The sequence below is a fragment of the Mustela lutreola genome, chromosome 11 (genome assembly GCF_030435805.1).
Source record: "Mustela lutreola isolate mMusLut2 chromosome 11, mMusLut2.pri, whole genome shotgun sequence".
NCBI lineage: Eukaryota > Metazoa > Chordata > Mammalia > Carnivora > Mustelidae > Mustela > Mustela lutreola.
The window spans coordinates 92,972,895-92,992,020 of NC_081300.1; the positions used below are offsets into that span (position 1 = coordinate 92,972,895).

Below are 19,126 nucleotides of genomic sequence, written 5' to 3' on the forward strand. Positions count from 1 at the left end.
ACTCTCTCCATGCCCCCAAACCCTGGCAACCACTGATCTTTTTCCTGTCTCCATAGTTCTGTCTTTTCCAGAATGTTCTATAGTTGGACTCACACAGTATGTAGACTTTTTTCTTTTTAAAATCTCATTTATTTATTTATTTAGTGTAAAGATTTTATTTATTTGATAGTGAGTGAGAGAGAAAGAGAGAGCGCGAGCGCACGAGCTGGGGGAGTGGCAGGCAGAGGCAGAGGGAGAAGTAGACTCCCTGCTGAGCAGGGATTCCCAGATCCACAGTGGGACTGGATCCCAGGACCCTGGGATCATGACCTGAGCTGAAGGCAGATGCTTAACCGACTGGGCCACCTGGGCATCCCTTAACTAATTTATTTATTTTAGAGAGTGGGAAGGGGCAGAAAAAGTCTTAAGCAGAATCCATGCTGCATGCAGATGCCAACACCGGGCTCAATCCCACAATAGAACCCAAGGCGGATTCCATCTCAGGATCTGAGATCAGGGACTGAGCTGAAACCAAGAGTCCCATGTTTAACCGACCGTGCCACCCAGGTGTCCCAAATATAACCTTTTCAAACTGGTGTCTTTCACTTAGTATCACCCGTTGATGTTTCCTTCACGTCTTTTCTTTTCTTCATGTCTTTTCAATATTTCATTGCTTGGCTGGACCTTAATTTATGAATTCACCTGCTGAAGGGCATCCTGGTCACTTCCAAGTTGTGGGAATCATGAATAAAGCTGCTATAAACATCTGTGTGCATGGTGTTGGTTTATTTATTTATTTATTTATCATGGACATGCATACATTTCCAAGTCCTTTGATACCAATGAGCGCTTTTTCTAATCATAAGTCAATACAGGGGCGCCTGGGTGGCTCAGTGGGTTAAACCTCTGGCTTCCGATCAGGTCATGATCTCAAGGTCCTGGTATTGAGCCTGCCCCCCCCCCCCCCCGCCCCGTCGCTACCTACTTCTCTCTCTCTCTCTCTCTCTGTTAAATAAATAAATAAAATAGATAAAATATTTTAAAAAATTAATTATAAATCAATACAAAGATCGCAGTCTTCACCTCAGCCATTATAGACCAGTCCCACTCTCCACAGCAACTCACATTAACAATTTGGAATGTGTTCTCCTACACATTTTTCTCTACATAGTTCTTTCCTTTCACGTTTTAATAAAAATGGGACGGCGTGCATATATTTAAGGTGCATGTCAATCTGTTAAATATTGGTGGAATATAACAAGTTTCAGCCCCGCTAGGGAGCACGTACTGTCAGATGCTGGGCACCAAGCCTTGTGACCCGTGCTTTGTTTACATCAGGTTGTGGGGGCTTATTGGGTATTAGACATTTTAGTACATATGAAATACCTACTGTGGGCGCTACTAAGCCCTTAAGAACAAGTGTAGCCGTGCCAGATTTTTGCATATATCTTATTTAAATACGAAAGCAGGGAGTGAGCCTCCGTGTTCTGCCTAGGGTGGGGGGGTCTGCCCCCTGAGAGAGGAGTGCATACAGGAGTAGGTAGAGGAGGGGAGGCGGCGGCTTCTTCTCTCGGTGGATTGCAGACCGAGGGCGCCCGGAATGTCTAGGGGTACAAAGAGGGGAAGGTCAGTCTGAGGACAAGACCGAGTAAAGGGCGAGGCACAGGTCCCGCAGACGGGTGAGCCCCTGGCTGTCCTGAGAGGCGGGGCCAAGCGGATGGGCGGAGCCTGTATTGTCCGCTCCGCGGGGCATGCCGGGAGCCCCGCCCCCAACATGGCGTCTCACTGACAGTTGGCTGCTGAGCGGCAGAGGCGGGTCCTGCTCCTCAGGGCGGCGGCGGTGGTGGCGGGGCCGGGGTCTCCGGGGCCGGGGGCGGGGGGATGGCAGCTCGGACCGCCTAGGGCGGAGCTGCACAGGCGAGGCGGTGCGCGGGGCGCTGCAGGCGGGCGCGGCGGCTGCTGCTATGGACTGGTGATCTCGGCGGCTCCTGCTCGCGTCTCCCCCGGGCCGGGCGGCTGCTCCTCACCGTCAACCCCTCAGCCGGGGCCATGGGCTCGTCTGCGGCCGCGGCAGCTGCGGCGGCGGCGGCCGCGGACTCGGCGCAGTGGCTCTCGGTGAAGGAGGAGACCATCTTCCTGCACGACGGGCTGATCCGGGTCACCGACCTGGCCGAGCTGCCCAGCGAGATCCTCGGGGCCCCGGAGGCCGCCGACACCGACTTGGAGGTGAGCGAGGCTGCTCCCCCGCCTCTGCCAGCAGATTAGCCCACCCGCCCCGCATCCCCGGGGTCGGGCCGTCACGCTCTGCCTCACCCCCATCCCGAGGCCCCCCCGAAGGCTACCCCGGCAGGTGTGTGGGCGCCGGGAGGACAGGTGGGGGGCCGCGGCCGCAGGTCCGCAGCCCGCCCTCCTCCCTGCCTCCTCTGGGCTTCCAGCCCGCTGGGGATTGCATTTGTGGTTTCATTCTGAGCGTTCCGACACCCGGCATTTTATTAGACTATCACCCGGCAGGGCCTTCACGCCCTGGCTCTCTCTCCCCTCCCCCATGGACCCCCTGGTCTCACTTCCAGGGCACACCCAGGTTGCTTAGATTTGGGGACATTTTAATTTTAGCGTTGTATACCTCCCGTTTTCTCATTCCCAGTTCTATGTTGATTTTTCTTCCCCTCCGGGGGAGGGTATTGGCAGCTGTCGGTCCGTGATGGGCAATCCAGCAACTTCTCTGTGTCGTGCCTCGGATTGACACGGGGCCTTTGTCAGGGAAGCGGGCGGTGTGGACAGCGAGGGTGATGCTACAGGGGCCCTCCGTGCGCTCTCCGCAAAGGGTCACGGGCGCTTTAGGCCTCGAGGCCTTCGTGAGCTCGGGGGGGTCGCGGCTTAGGAACTGTGGCAGGTGCAAAAGAAAATCTCCGCATTTGTGCTGCTGCTGGGTTTGGGGGCAGAAGGAAACCAAATATGCTCGGTTGATTAGAACTTTCCACCGACTTCAGTTGGTGTCGTGTTTGCCCAGAGGTGGGAATACTGGCAGTATCATTTCATCGAGGCCAGCCGATGCTGACCCCTCCACTTTGAGGGGTGATATTTTGATGTGTAGGTAGCATGGGGTGTCATGAAATTCTTACTGTCGCAAGGAGGACTCCCTGGGGTAGGGCGCGGAGAGGATGGCCTGTCTTCTGGCTAAAAACGGAATGCGAAGAATCTTTTGTGTTTTGCGGTTTTGCATGCACTTTGGCTTTCAGCACAAGGAGCGTTTATAGAAATGGATTAAAACCCATTACTGTGTGTTTCTGGAAACGGTAGTGATCCGATCGCGTTGGCCAGGACGTTTGTTTGGGCGTGCTTGAGATGCGACTGCGTTCCACCGTGTTTTGTGCCTGGATTTGAGGTTGAGGTTGCAGCATTACCGTTGTGAACTCTTAATTGACTTATTTTATAGTCTAGCCACTCAAAAGGGAAGATACAAGTTGATAGGAATTCCTAACATAGGTTTATGGTTTTCTTGTGTCTCATTTGGGCCTATTCTAGAAAAAGCAAGTGTCTGAGTGTCTTATTGGCTTGAAAACTCAAAGGGTATCATGGTATGATGGTGGAATCTTTTTATTTAATTGACTTTGTTGAATGTGAAATGTGGAAAGTGGATGCTCTTTGTTCCTTAGAGACTAAGTTCGCAGATCCCAAAATTTTGTTGTATGTAATATATTTATTTTTAGGATTAAAAAGATAGGAGTAGTTAAGCTCTTAAGTTGGCTTTCCTAAGATGTTTACTGCACAAATGTATTATTTATCAGCGCTTTCCACAGAAGAATGATCTTAAAGAAAACCTTCCTGGCTTGGATTTTAGATTTTTAAAGAACTCTTACAGAAAATGTATGTTCTGACCTTTCAGAAACCAGTATGTGTATGGGTAATAAATATGACTGTCAGTGGTAAGGAACTTTTTCTTTCTTGCTATATATTATATTGGCTGTATTGTATCAGTAGAAATGGATAGCTAAGAATGTTTCTGTGGCTGTTAGATCTGTGTTTGAGTGGGTGTATTCATGTTTAGTTATTTAATAATAATATTAAGTATATTCTGTGTGTCAGACATCATCTTACTTAGTTCCTAAAAGGATCCTAGAAGCTAACTACTGTTACCTATTGTAACAACTATAAATGTTGCGCCTATTGTGCAGGTGAGGCAAGCAAAATGCAGAGTAAGTATGTGACTTGCTCAAGATCACACACAGAGAGCCTGGGCGTTAACCCAAGTCAGTTGATCTCTAACATGTCTGCTCCTGATCGTGATATCCTCCTTGCATGCATGACATTCTATTCGTAATTATCTAAATTTCATAACCAGCTAAAGTTAGGGTATAAACAGATATTTTTATGTCCTTTGTAGTAATGTATTCTTTTTCATATTTGAGGAAGATTAGAGGTTCATCAACTTTTAAAAAAAACTAATTTTTGAGAGGTGCCTGGTGGCTCAGTGAAGCATCTGCCTTTGGCTCAGGTCATGATCCCAGGGTCCTGGGATTGAGTCCTGCGGTCTCGCTGCTCAGCTGGGAGCCTGCTGCTTCCTTGCCCGCTCCCCCTGCTCATGTTCTCTCTCTTTCCCTCTCGCAAATGAATAAATAACATATTTTTAAAAATAAATAAAAAACAAACTTTTTGAAATACTGCCACTCCTAACCCCTATGGGGTACACTCTTCTAACCCTCTCCTTCCAGGGGACATCTGGCTGACCAATGGCCATTTCGTCACAGGGTTTTCTAGTTAGATAGACTCCTTCAGTTGACAGTTTTGGATTAGGACAAATTTGGATTAAGCTGACTAATTTAAGATTGGCAACCTTAATGCAGAAGTGTGCACTAACTGCAGTAGATTCTCAGAATTTTAGAGCAAGAAGGGGCCTTGGAGATAATAATCACTTTCCTCATTTTAGAGAGAAGTTATTTGAGATCAGGAGAGGTTATAGCTCGGTGGTAAAGCTAGTTATGGCAGGATAGATGAATAGATCCTAGCCTTCCTGCCTTTGATTTCCAGCGTTCTTCTCACTTTGCAAGTGCTGCTCGAAGTTAAATGTCAATTTGAAAAAAGAACCCATCCTACAAAGTGGATCAACATTGACTTAACATTTTAATTCAACCAATAGCATTTTCTTACTGGGGTGGTGGCTCAGTTGGTTAAACGACTGCCTTGAGCTCGGGTCATGATCTCGGGGTCCTGGGATCGAGTTCCGCATCCAGCTCCCTGCTCAGTGGGGAGCCTGCTTCTCCCTCTTCCACTCTCCCTGCTTAGGTTCTCTCTCTCTGTGTCAAATAAATAAATCTTTAAATTTTTTTTTCTTTCTAATGAATTTTAAACAGAAGTGTTTTTTCTTTTTTCTTTTTTTTTTCCTAGATTTTATTTATTTATTTGACAGAGAGATCACAAATAGGCAGAGAGACAGACAGAGAGAGAGATGAGGAGAAGCAGGCTCCCTGCTGAGCAGAGAGCCCAATGCAGGACTCGATCCCAGGCCCCCGGGATCATGACCTGAGCCGAAGGCAGAGGCTTAACCCACTGAGCCACCCAGGGGCCCCAAACAGAAGTGTTTTTTAAAGTTTATTTTTTTTTAGTAATCTCTACACCCAAGGTAGCATTTGAACTCATGACCTAAGATCAAGAATCACATGGTCTTCTGACTGAGCCAGACAAGTCCCTCAGAATTTGTTTTTTTTAAATGAATACATAATGTGTAATCAAATTTCTTCAACAAGTGTTTGTGGAATTCAGAAGTGAGCAGGACCCATTGTCCTGGGCATTGAGGATACAGCAGAGGATAAAAGAAAATCTTTGTCTTAAAAAGACTTTTATTTTAGTGGGAGGATATAGACAATAACAAATAATCAAATACATTTATATATGTGTATATGTGATACCTCAAATGATAAGTGCTGGGGAAGCAATTATAGCTGGGTAGGAGGAATGGGGTGTAATGGTGGGGAAGGGTTCCCATAGGATGGGCAGGAAAGGAAAGCACAGAATGGCATTTGAGCAGAGCCCTGTAGGAGGTGAGAGGGTACCCAGATGGCTGCTGGGGAAAGTACCTCGTAGACAGAGGACAGCAAGAGCCAAGTGCTTCAGAGGGAAACATAGTTGGAGCTCTGAGCCCAGTAAGCCAAGGGGAAGAGGAGAGTGATAGAAGATGGGGGTAGGGGATGCAGATTAAGTAAGGCTATTAGATAAGGACTTTGAATATATTAGAAATGCAGAGTGAGGTTTTTTCTTGGTGTTTAAAATAGCTACCTGTATTTTTTTTTTTAATTTTATTTATTTATTTGACAGAGAGATCACAAGCAGGCAGAGAGGCAGGCAGAGAGAGAAAGAGAGGGAAGCAGGCTCCCTGCTGAGCAGAGAGCCATCTCAAGACCCCGAGATCATGACCTGAGTCAAAGGCAGCGGCTTAACCCACTGAGCCACCCAGGCGCCCAGCTACCTGTATTTTAATTTCTTATTGTTGGCAGAAAGTGAAAGCATGTAGGAAATTATTTTTTTAAGTGTGAAATAAACATAAATTTAAGAGAAATTTAAACTTAAAAATGACAACTCGAATATTTCATTTTGTATTACATGTCATAGAACATTAGTCTTTTTTTTTTTTTAAGGGAATTTATAAGAAAAAACCAGCTTATTTGTGGAAGTTCTAAAAGGTTTCTGCTTCCTATCTCAGTTTTCTTTACAATCTCCCCTTGCACATATGGATCTTGCAGAGAAGCTAATTAACTTGCCCAAATTGACCAAGATATTTTGTACCCTACAGTTTAGATTAATTTTGAACTCAGACATTTCAGCTAATATTTCTTATTTTCCATTGTGTGTGTGTGTGTGTGTGTGTGTGTTTATAAGAACCCACCCCATCCCTACACCCTTACACCAATGCACAATACTTGAACATGGGGAAAAAAAAAAAAGACTTGAACATGAATGTTCATGGGAGCTTTATTTGTGCTTGCCAAAAACTGGAAGCAATCTGAAGGTCCATCAGTAGGTCCATCAGCAGTATGATTTATGCTGAATGGAAGAAGTTAGACAAACAAGAATACATATTTTAAGATTTCACTTACGTGAAATTTTAGAAAATACAAACTAATTGGTAGTGACTGGGAGCGAATGAGTGGTTGCCTGGGGATGAAAGTGGACTAGAAGGGATGGGAAGAGGGATTACAAAAGTACATGAGGTAAAGAAGATGTGGTCCATATATACAACGGAATATTACTCAGCCATCAGAAAGGATGAATACCCAACTTTGGCATCAACATGGATAGGACTGGAGATTATGCTGAGTGAAATAAATCAAGCAGAGAAAGTAAATTATCATATGGTTTCACTTACTTGTGGAGCATAAGGAATAACATGGAGGACGTTAGGAGAAGGATTGCATGGAGCACTGGGTGTTATACACAAACAGTGAATCTTGGAGCACTACATCAAAAACCAATGATGTACTGTATGGTGACTAACATAACACAATAAAAAAATTAGATTAAAAAAAGTACATGAGGAAAAATTTCAGGTGATGGATATGTTCCCTGTTTTGACTATGGTGATGGTTTCATAGCTGTATATATGCATATGTCAAAACTCATCAAATTGTCCATTTTAGATATGTGTAGTTTATTGTATGCCTGTTCTATTTCTTTAGAACAAACCCTGTGCAAGCCCAGAATGCTTTACTGATACTGTTTAGGAAATAAAAAAGGCTTAGGAGACTTTTTTGTTCATTGTTTGTTGTTTTGCTTTGTAAGGGAAGGAGTTGATCAACTGGAATAAGTTAAGGCTTTGAATACTTAGGACACATTCAGATGAAACCTTTGAGATGGTAAGTTAGATTTGTAAATGTTGGTCTATTCTCCTAGGAGAATACCACCAGCCAGTTTATCCTTTGGTCAGATTCCTTTGGAAGCGGTTTATATACTTTTATAGGATTCCAAATTATAAATTTGGAAGAGATAATTTAATAAATTAATAAAACTACCTTTGCTCGTGAGTAAAGCTAATTACAGTGTAAGTAATGAGCACTGGAAGAAGAGTCATTGAATCTGTGTGCGGGGTTCTGTGACCTTGGGCAAATGGCTCACCCAGCCCTCCGGTTTGGCTGGCTAGCTATAAAGTTAGAATGAAGTATCGTATTGCGGGGGTAGGGGGGAGCAGTATTTGCCTAGAGGTCAGAGTCAGGTTTAAAGAATCAGATTGGGACTGAAATTCTGGCTCTGTCCTGTACTAGCTGTGTGACTTTGGGCAAGTTCCATAGCTTTACTAATCCCTGGTTTCTTCTTCCACTGCAACTTCATCACCATTGTCCCCACCTCTACTTACTGCCATGACCACAGCGTCAGCATGTTGGGTGCCAGGCTCTGTGCTAAGCACTTCACACCCATTATCTCATTCAGTCCTCACAAAAACTTTATAAGGTTGTTACTATGGCTATCCTTATTTTACAAAGAAGGAGACTGTGGCACAGAAGTAAAGTAACTTGACAGCGATCATACAGTTAGTAGCAAAGCCGAGAGGGAAATAGATCTGTCCAGCTCTAGCCCAGGGTCCAGGCTCGAAAATTATTATGTTACATGCTTCATCATCTGTAAGAGGGGAGTAATAATAGGGTTAATGGAAGGGTTAGATAAGGAGGGTTGTGATTATGGACTTAAAGTGTGTATGGACTGGCTGTATAAGGTGCTACGTTGCTGGAAAGTTGTTTTTTGCATATTCAGTCAGCTGTCCATTTTATAGGAAAGCAAAACTGTGCCATCGACAGAATTTTTTTTCTCTTTTAGTGAATAGTGGAGATGCTAGGGGATGTGTGTGTGTGTGTGTGATCCCTCTGGAATTTTCTTCCTTCCCAGTTTGTTTGCAGTATGGCTGGGCAGATGAGGTAAAAATCTTCATTTCAGTTTTCCTCCAATTGTATGCCTAAGGTCTTGCTAAATAAATCAGTTTTGATTATTATCTGTCTTCTTGGCTTCCATATTGACTGTCGCAAAGTGCCACCTGTTGGCCCGGGCTACTGGACGGATTGTCCTGCACCTGTTCTTTCCTAAGTCATAAGGTACCTGTAGTGATAATTATGAAAGGCTTGTCAAGTACTGAAAGGGCCCCATGCTCTGTCCTCCCTCCCCCTCTTTCCGTCTTGTTTTACAATGGTGCTTGCGGGCTGAACACAAGGAGTGTAGTCTGCTTTGGAAGATGTTTAGTCATTAGCTGTAGACAATGTAAATAACAGCAGGTGATCCGCTGTGGGACAAACGCATGGTTACTTCAAACGGAGAGAGGACTGCAGATATCATATGACTATTACTTTGATCCTGCCTTTTAAAACGCAATTTATGTATCCATTAACATATTTTTTAATTTTAATTTTTACCCATTAAAAAGTTTTAAAATGAATGCATGATTATATCCATATAAAAAATGGTAAAACCGATGAAACTGAAGTGCCTTTTGTGCACCATTCCTCATCCTGGTCTCGATCTACTCCTCTACTGTTAAATCAGTCTCAAATTTTTAAGATATTAGGATCATTTTGGGGCACCTGTGCGGCTCAGTGGGTTAAGGCCTCTGCCTTCGGCTCAGGTCATGATCCCAGGGTCCTGGGATCGAGCCCCACATAGGGCTCTCTGCTCAGTGGGGAGCCTGCTTCCCCCTCTCTCTCTGCCTGCCTCTCTGCCTTCTTGTGATCTCTGTCAAATAAATAGATAAATAAAATCTTAAAAAAAAAAAGTAATAGGATCATTTTTTAAAAAGATTTTATTTATTTATTTGGCAGAGATTACAAGTAGGCAGAGAAACAGGCAGAGAGAGGGGGAAGCAGGCTCTCCACTGAGCAGAGAGCCCAATGCGGGGCTCGATCCCAGGACCCTGAGATCTTGACCTGAGCCGAAGGCAGAGGCCTTAACCCACTGAGCCACCCAGGCACCCCAGGATCATTTAAAAAAAAAAAAAGATTTTATTTATTTTGTTTTTAAAGTTTTATTGATTTATTTGACAGAAAGAGACACAGTGAAAGTAGGAACACAAGTGGGGGGAGTGAGAGAGGGAGAAGCAGGCTTCCCGCTGAGCAGGGAGCCCAATGCAGGGCTCGATCCTAGGGCCCTGGGATCATTACCTGAGTTAAAGGCAGATGCCCAATGACTAGGCCACCCAGGTATCCCCAAAGATTTTATTTTTAAGCAATCTCTACACCCAGGGTGGGGCTTGAACCCATAACCCCAAGATCAAGGGTTGTATGCTCTATTGACTGAGCTAGCTGGCCCACGATCATTTTTGAATGTGTACTTTTATGTGTGTTTGTGTGCATGCATAGTTTTTAATATTTTTTTCTGTCTTACAGAAAAGATGTGATGCTAGGCATATCTTTTCATAACCTTTTTTTTTAAGTCAATGACATGTTTTGATCTTCCTATGTCTCCTAATACAGATCTACCACATTTTTTTTAAGTGCTGCATGGGACTCCAGAAACACTAGCCTATTTAGCCATTCCCCGACTGATGGGTGTCTTAGTTTCCTGTTGCTATGCTAACAAATCATCACACACTTAGTGGCTTAAAACAACACAAATTTATTTCTGCATTTATTCTTACGTTTCTGGAAACTGGAAGTCCAAAATGAGTCTCACTGGGCTAAAGTCAGCTGTTGGCAGGTATGGTTCCTTCTGCAGGTTCTAGGGGAGAATCTGTTCCCTGGCTTCTGTGCTCCTTCCTCTATCTTCAGAGTGTGTGGTCCTGCTTTGAGATCTGTCATCACATGTCTTCTCTGACTGGCTCCTCCAGCATTCCTTTTATAAGGACCCTTGTGAGGACCCCCCTCTACCCCAACCAGGATAATCCAGGCTCATCTCCCCATTTCAAGAGCCTTAATTTAATCACACCTGCAAGTCCTTTTTGCCATCCAAGGTCACATTTACAGGTCCTGGGGATTCGGACTTAAATATCTGGTTGTGGGGGGGGTCGTTATTCATGCTGCCACAATAGGTGTTTTGGTTGTTTTCAGTTTTTCACTATTTTATTTTATTTTATTTTTTATTTTATTTTTTTTTAAAGATTTTATTTATTTATTTGACAGAGAGAAATCACAAGTAGATGGAGAGGCAGGCAGAGAGAGAGAGAGGGAAGCAGGCTCCCTGCTGAGCAGAGAGCCCGATGCGGGACTCGATCCCAGGACCCTGAGATCATGACCTGAGCCGAAGGCAGCAGCCCAACCCACTGAGCCACCCAGGCGCCCAGTTTTTCACTATCTTAAAAAAAGATTTTGTTTATTTATTTGAGAGAGAAAGAGAGTGGGGGTGGGGAGGAGCAGCGGGAGAGGGACAAGTAGACCCTGTGCTAAGTGCAGAGCCCAATGCAGGCCTGGATCCTATGACCCTGAGATCATGACCTGAGCCAAAACCAACAGTCAGACACTCAACAGACTGAGCCACGCAGGCCCCCTCTTCAGTTTTTCACTATTAAAAAAAAAAACCCATGCTTCAGTGCATGCCCTTGCACGCCTGTTGTGCCCATGTTGGAATATTTCTCTAGAGCAGTTCCTGAGAAGGAGAATTGCTGGGTCATAGGTGACCATTTTAAATTTTAATAGATATTGCCAAATTGCTCTCCGAAGTGACCGTATTAGTTTATGCTCAGGAGTAATAGTGTTTGGTAGGACCTCCTTTCCTTACACCCTCATAGAGATTATTTTAGAACTCATGGATTTGCTTGATTTTATCCTTTGCTTAAGCCAACAGCGCTCGCTCCAAAAGAGGAAGCCCCTAGATGTAACTAGGTACCTGGCAATACATGCTAAACCATGGTCTGCTGGAAGAAGCCAGAATGTTCCGTTAGTGCCGCCTGGCTCTTATCACTTCATTTCAGAGGGCCTCTCTTGCGGCTTGATCTCCTGTGCTCCTGACATATACTCATTTTGGTCTGTAATCCAGTTAATACAGACCATGTCCATATTAGGCAGGAGAGAGCAGCTTCTTAATTCTGATGGTCTGGGGCTGCTGCCAGACTCGAGTCGTGCCAGGGAGCTGCCCACTCTGGGAAGAGACCCACTGGCCCCTGCAGTGTGTTCAGAGTGCATGGTAGTCATTAGGCAGACTGTTGAGACACAGCTTGTCTTAAAATTTTCTCTCTTACGTGCCAGTATAAAGGGTAATTATTCTTTTCTTTTTTTTTTAAGATTTTATTTATTTGACAGAGCCCACAAGTAGACAGAAAGGCAGGCAGAGAGAGAGGGGGGAAGCAGGCTCCCCACTGAGCAGAGAGCCCCATGTGGGGCTCGATTCCAGGACCCTGGGATCATGACCTGAGCCGGAAGCAGAGGCTTTAACCCACTGAGCCACCCAGGCGCCCCTCTACTTTTCTTTTTAACTTGTATGAGAAATAACTGACATTACGTTAATTATATTTTTATGTGACTCAAAACTTTTCTGCTTATAAGGAAGTAATACATGGATATTGTAGAAAATCGAGAAAATACCTATTGTGTAAGAGAGAAGAAATATCCTTTGGTTGTACCATCCAAAAAGTTATATTAATTAATTTTTTACTATTTCCTTCCGTTCATATTTTTTATATATAAACAAAATTGAGATTATATGCTATACACAGTTTTATATCCTTTTATCACTTATTGGGAGCAATTTTGTCAAATTAGGTTTAAAAACACAATTTATTTTATTCATTTTATTTATTTTTCTAAGTAATCTCTACACCTAATGTGGGGCTTGAATTCATAACCCTGAGATTAAGAGTCACATGTCACATGTCCAGGGTGCCTGGGTGGCTCAGCAGGCTGCCTTTGACTCTGGTTGTGATCCTAGGGTCCTGGGATCAAGCCCTGCATCAGGCTCCCTTCTCAGAGGGGAGCCTGCTTCTCCTTCTCCTCCTCCCCCTGCCTGTGCTCTCTTTCTCTGTGTGTCAAATAAATAAATAAAATCTTAAAAAGGAAAAAAAAGTCACATGCTCTACCAATTAAGTCATCCAGGTGCCCCTAAAAACATAATTTTTAATGGCTGCATAGTAATTCATGGATGTAGTACAGTTGTCTTGCTGTACCTTACAGCATTTTCCTCACATCTGCTATTTTTAAAAGTTTATTTATTTAAATAATCTCTGTACCCAACATGGGGCTCTAACTCATAACTCTAAGCTTAAGAGTTGTGTGCTCTGCTGACTGAGGCAGCCAGGAGCCCCACATCTGCAATTTTATTTTATTTTATTTTTTGCCTCAAAAAGTGACATTTATTCAAAGAAAAAAAATGACAATAACAAGATGTCCATCCCTTGGCTCCCTTCCCTCCCCCCTCCTACTCCTTTTCAGCCTCCCAGACTGAATCCTGGGTGGGCCTAGTAGCAGAACAGCCCCTCAGATGAGGTCAGCGACATTGAGGGCCATCTCTTCAATGGAGGTGTTGTAGAAGGTCTTGATGTCTCAAAGAGTCCTCTTGTCTTCTTCTGTCACCATGTTAATAGCCACACCCCTACGGCCAGATCATCTACCAGGACCGATTCTGTGGATGTAGTTTTTTCCCTGTTGGTGGGAAGGTCATCGTTGATGACTAAAGAAACGTGCTGTACATCAGTGCCTCTGGCCTAGGTCTGGGGAGAGGACACATCAGCATGAGCCTGAGGAGGGGCCACAGTGGAGAGTGTAGGCAGCCAAAGGAAGGCAAAGAAACAGACATGCCCTCTCCCCAAGCAACCTCAGGCATGCCAGATGGTCTTCCAAGTTGCTACTTTCCTGAAGAGGGGCACGGGCGGGCTTTTTATTTATTTATTTTAGAGAGAGTGTATGCGGGGGAGGGAGGAGGGAAGGACTGGGGGGGAGATAAGCAAATTCCCCGCCGAGCGGAGAGCCCGACCTGGGGCTTGATCCCAGGACTCTGAGATCGTGACCTGAGCCAAAATCAAGAGTCAGATGCTCAACTGAGTGAGCCCCCCAGGCACCCCCACATCTGCTGTTTTAAAAATAATTCCAGCTTAGAGGAGGTCAAAAAATGTTTAGTGTTTAGTGTTACTTCTTTCATAAAGTTTGGTAAATCATGTATTTGTAGTGGTTATTAAAGCGTGTTTCTGCGATCCATTACTGCTAGACAGTTTATAATTTAAGGGGATTTTTAATCATGCTGCATGATTCCTCTCCTGATAATGTTGAATATTTCTGAGGAGCTTTGAGTTTATAAAGTGCTATTAAGAACAATTGTAGAATAATTAATGTTCCATGATGGGACACTTGGGGTGGACACTCTTGAATCCTTTGTGTTTCTACTGAAACCTGCAGTTGGCCGAATTACTAGGTCATAGCACAGTTTGTAGCAATTTTAGATTAACAATAAGGAGATGTGTAATTTGCAAACCATTTTATGCAAATTGTAGGTTTAGTAATTCTAATAACTACAGAAGCATCATTCGAGTAGTGGTTTTATACCAACAAAGTATTAACGTTCACCTTGGTTTGTAATAGATCTTTCCTGTGTTTACTGTATTTGCTTTGTGCTTTGTAGTTTGCGTTACTGATTTCAAATGAACAAAGACAAATATAATAGATGTAACTATTTACAGGGCAGACTAGAAAATCTGGACCTCCTATCTCTATTCATATGTTTGCTTTTCTTACTGTTGAAGTAAAATAATTAAGAATATTAAAGGACAGGGGCGCCTGGGTGACTCAGTGTGTTAAGTCTCTGCCTTCGGCTCAGGTCATGATCCCAGGGTCCTGGGATCAAGCCCCACATTGGGCTCTCTGCTTAGCAGGGAGCCTGCTTCCCCGCCCCCCCCTCTCTGCCTGCCTCTCTGCCTACGTGTGATCTCTGTCTGTCAAATAAATAAATAAAATCTTTAAAAAAATATATTAAAGGACAATCTGTGTCAACATATTTTCATCAAAACAGGTACAAAATAGAGGAATGACCTTCTTTACTTTTTGTTTCTGATTCCTTTCTGATCATCCAGTCATGGTGTAGTTGAGGGACAATTACTTGTTTATTTAACGTAGAAAGGAGCAAAATGGGTGGAAAGGTAAAACTATGTGTGGGAAACTTTGGAGGAAGCATGTTTTGAGCTTATAATAAAGAAGTTTCCTTCCTTCGGGGGTTTTGAACCTGAGAAATAGAATCCAGGCACCATCTGTAGAATCTAGGGTATTTGTGAGTTAGAATGGGGAAAATCTTATCTTCATTTACTCATACCTTAGATGAAATTCAGCATTTCCTTCAATTATGAATATAGTAGAATCCTAGTAGTACTGGCAGAACCTGTGACTTTGTATGACCAGTAGAAATCATTGATATTTTCATATCATATTGTAGATGTTGAACATATCTTGAAATATTGTTTATGCTCACTGTCACTTAGAAATTATGGTAAACATTGCATCTTGTTATTCAATGTATTGAGAATGAAGCTCCTATATTGATAGCACAAATAAAGCATTTTGGTAACTGTATACTGTATTTGGTATTCAGTATACTCTATTGGAGCTTATAATCCCAGGTATTTTATTTTACACGTTTGCAGATGTTATCTGAGAAGGGTGGGCAGGCTCCACCAAAAGCAAATGGTGAAGGGCCCCTGAGATGGCCTTTCTTTTTCCCAGCATCTCCTATTTTAGTTCAAGTTTGCTGACGACCTGCATAGTTTGCAATTTTCTGAAATAAAAGTGACCACATTTTTGAAACTCCTTAAATAGAAAATTTTATCCTCCTATAAATTTTTCCATTACCTACTGACTGCAAGCTTTTAACTAATAGTAGTTTTCTTGGATAATCTGATTTTTGTCCATGTGTCAAACATGTGTCATTAACAGGGAAACTGTTTTTTAAGACAATAAACTATCCCCTAAAAAGTGACAGAATTCTTTTGAAATACAACAGTTGTTTTTCCCACCAGATAATTTGGAATTTTCCCTTGTCTGAGGAGAATGTTTGCCAGCTGAGGCTATATGAATAGAAATCCATTAATATACTTTATATCAGGATATTCTGTTGCTAATAAAAAGCCATTTTATTTATTTATTTATTTTTTTAAGATTTTATTTATCAGAGAGAGAGGGGGAGAGAGCAAGCACAGGCAGACAGAATGGCAGGCAGAGGCAGAGGGAGAAGCAGGCTTCCTGCCGAGCAAGGAGCCTGATGTGGGACTCGATCCCAGGACGCTGGGATCATGACCTGAGCCGAAGGCAGCTGCTTAACCAACTGAGCCACCCAGGCGTCCCTAAAAAGCCATTTTAAACAAGTGGAGGCAACAAGTAACAGTTGATATCTCGGGGGGGGGGGGGGAGAGGGGGGACATTTTTTTAAAACCCTAGATTCACTTGTTTTCATTTCTCAATAGAGTACAATTATATACTTCTGGTTTCTTTTATTGTTCAAATTGTTACTTTGTGTTTGTATTGTCAAAGTTCGGAAGTTTTACTTAAATAGCCTCCAGTACTATGTTCTCCAATTGGTAGCTACCTTTCACATGGGGCCAATTGAGCTCTTGAAATGTGGCTACTTGGGATTGAAATGTGCTGAAAGTATAAAATAGACATCAGATTCTGAAGACTTTATGTAAAAAAAATATTTGAAAGATCTCAATTTTTTTAAAAAAGATATTACTTATTTATTTGGCTGACAGGGAGAAAGCACAAGCAGGAGGAGTGGCACGCAGAGGAAGAGGGAGAAGCAGGCTCTTTGCAAAGTAGGGAGCCCAATGTGGGACTCGATCCTAGGACTCTAGGATCATGACCTGAGCTGAAGGCAGACGCTTAACCATCTGAGCCACCCGGCGCCAGATCTCAACATTTTATATTGATTAAATATTGAAATGAAAATGTTTGGATAATGTGTTAAGTAAAATATATTATTTAAATTAAAATATATTAAGCCTTTATTTTTACTTTTTTTTTTTAAGATTTTATTTATTTATTTGACAGAGAGAGATCACAAGTAGGCAGAGAGGCAGGCAGAGAGAGAGAGGAGGAAGCAGGCTCCCTGCCGAGCAGAGAGCCCGATGCGGAACTCGATCCCAGGACCCTGAGATCATGACCCGAGCTGAAGGCAGCGGCTTAACCCACTGAGCCACCCAGGCGCCCCTCTTTTACTTTTTTAAAAGATTTTATTTTATTTTTTATTTTTTTTTAAAGATTTTTTATTTATTAATTTGACAGAGAGAAATCACAAGTAGATGGAGAGGCAGCCAGAGAGAGAGAGAGAGAGGGAAGCAGGCTCCCTGCTGAGCAGAGGGCCCGATGCGGGACTCGATCCCAAGACCCTGAGATCATGACCTGAGCTGAAGGCAGTGGCTTAACCCACTGAGCCACCCAGGCGCCCCTCTTTTTACTTTTTTAAAAGATTTTATTTTTAAGTAATCTCTACACCCAGTGTAGGACTTGAACTTACAACCTCAAAATCAAGAGGGTCATGTTCTACAGACTGAGCTAGCCAGGCATCCCCTTTTTACCTTTTTATTTTTTATTATTTATTTATCTTACCTATTTGAGAGAGGGAGCTGGTGTGAGGGAGGGGCAGAGGGAGAAAGAGAATCTTTTTTAAAAATTTATTTAATTATTTTTATTAACATATAATGTATTATTTGCCCCAGGGGTACAGGTCTGTGAATCATCAGGCTTACACACTTCACAGCACTCACCATAGCACATACCCTCCCCAGTGTCCATAACCCAACCACCCTCTCCCTACCCTCCCACCCTCTAGCAACCCTCAGTCTCTTTTGTGAGATTAAGAGTCACTTATGGTTCGTCTCCCTCCCAATCCCATCTTGTTTCCATTTTTTCTTCCCTACCCTGCAGACCCCCAGCCCTGCCTCTCAAATTTCTCATATCAGAGAGATCATATGATAATTGTCTCTGAGAGAGAGAATTTTAAGCAGACTCCATGCCCAGCATAAAGCTCAGCTCAGGGCTCCTCATGACCCTGAGAACGTGACCTGGGTGGACATCAAGAGCTGACTGAGCCACCCAGGTGCATGCCCCCCTTCACCTTTTTAACTGTAGCTCCTGGAAAATACTAAATTCTGTATATGTCTAACATATTTCTATTGGACAGTACTTCTTTTTACAGAGGTCAGCAAACTATGGCCCTCAGGGTCATATCTAGTTGTCTTTTTTTAAATTTATTTAATTTAATTTTTTCAGTGTTCCAAGATTGATTGTTTATGCACCACACCCAGTGTTCCATGCAATATGTGCCCTCCTTAATACCCACCACCAGGCAGGCAGAGAGAGGAGGAAGCAGGCTTCTGGCGGAGCAGAGAGCCCGATGTGGGGCTCCATCCCAGGACCCTGGGATCATGACCTGAGCTGAAGGCAGAGGCTTTAACCCACTGAGCCCCCCAGGCGCCCCTGGACCATGTTTTCTTTATCCATTCGTCTGTTGAAGGGCATCTTGGCTCTTTCCACAGTTTGGCGACTGTGGCCATTGCTCTAGCAGTCTGTTTTTTATAAATAAAGTTTTATTGGGACAAAACCATTAATTTACCTTCATGCTACAATGCAGAGTTGAATGAATGGTTGTGACAGAGACCGCATGACCACCAGATCTTTGGCGGGTTTTCATTTACACTATTTTCATTTCGACCTTTCAGTGGTTCTGTGAAGCAGTAGGGGAGATATTATTTCAGGGAAAAAAATTTTGAGAAGCCAAGTGATTTGTCCAAGGTCATGTAATTAGTTAGTGCTAGGGTTAGAACTCTAGTTCTGAGTGATTTTCCACTGTACCTCTCCTATTTAGGTAACACTTGAGCTGATACCCTGTTATCTCCGAGACAGTAGTTAATGGCTACTATTTTGAAATAAGAGCTATACAGCCAGGCCTACACATGGCTACCAGAGTAATCTTCCTCAAGCTAACAGTTATATTACTTCCTTGCCCAAACCTTCCCTGTGAACTAAAATAATAATTCAAGGTTGCTATGGTTTGGTTCCATTCTGCCTTTCCAGTCATTTATCTCATTACTCTCTATCCACCCAGGGACATTGTTTCACAAACTCTCTACATTCTCTCCTACAGTCGGGGCTCTGGGTCCCATTGCTCTGGGGAGCCCAAACTCCACTTTTGGAGTTCTGTTCTTTATCCTTCAAGATGCAGATTAAAAAAAAAAAAAAAAAAAAAAAGATGCAGATCAAATGGCATTCCTCCA

The 19,126-nt window shown here is 43.3% G+C and overlaps 1 protein-coding gene and 1 non-coding gene across 9 annotated transcripts in view; one reads left to right on the plus strand and one right to left on the minus strand.

Annotated features, from left to right (window-relative positions):
• Positions 1 to 1,760: 1,760 nt before the first annotated feature.
• Positions 1,761 to 19,126, plus strand: part of HECTD4 (HECT domain E3 ubiquitin protein ligase 4) — a 184,529-nt gene continuing 167,163 nt past the window's right edge. For 5 of the 8 annotated variants that reach the window (XM_059139623.1, XM_059139624.1, XM_059139626.1 and 2 more), the window contains exon 1: positions 1,761 to 2,205. In XM_059139623.1, the coding sequence (XP_058995606.1) occupies positions 2,029 to 2,205 (177 nt within the window). In that variant the 5' untranslated portion in view covers positions 1,761 to 2,028. The remainder of the gene's footprint in view (positions 2,206 to 19,126) is intronic. The other 3 variants (XM_059139629.1, XM_059139630.1, XM_059139631.1) reach the window with 1 other exon arrangement.
• Positions 13,634 to 13,745, minus strand: LOC131811992 (small nucleolar RNA SNORA67). Its single transcript, XR_009346225.1, has one exon. It is a non-coding gene; the product is annotated as a small nucleolar RNA SNORA67 (small nucleolar RNA).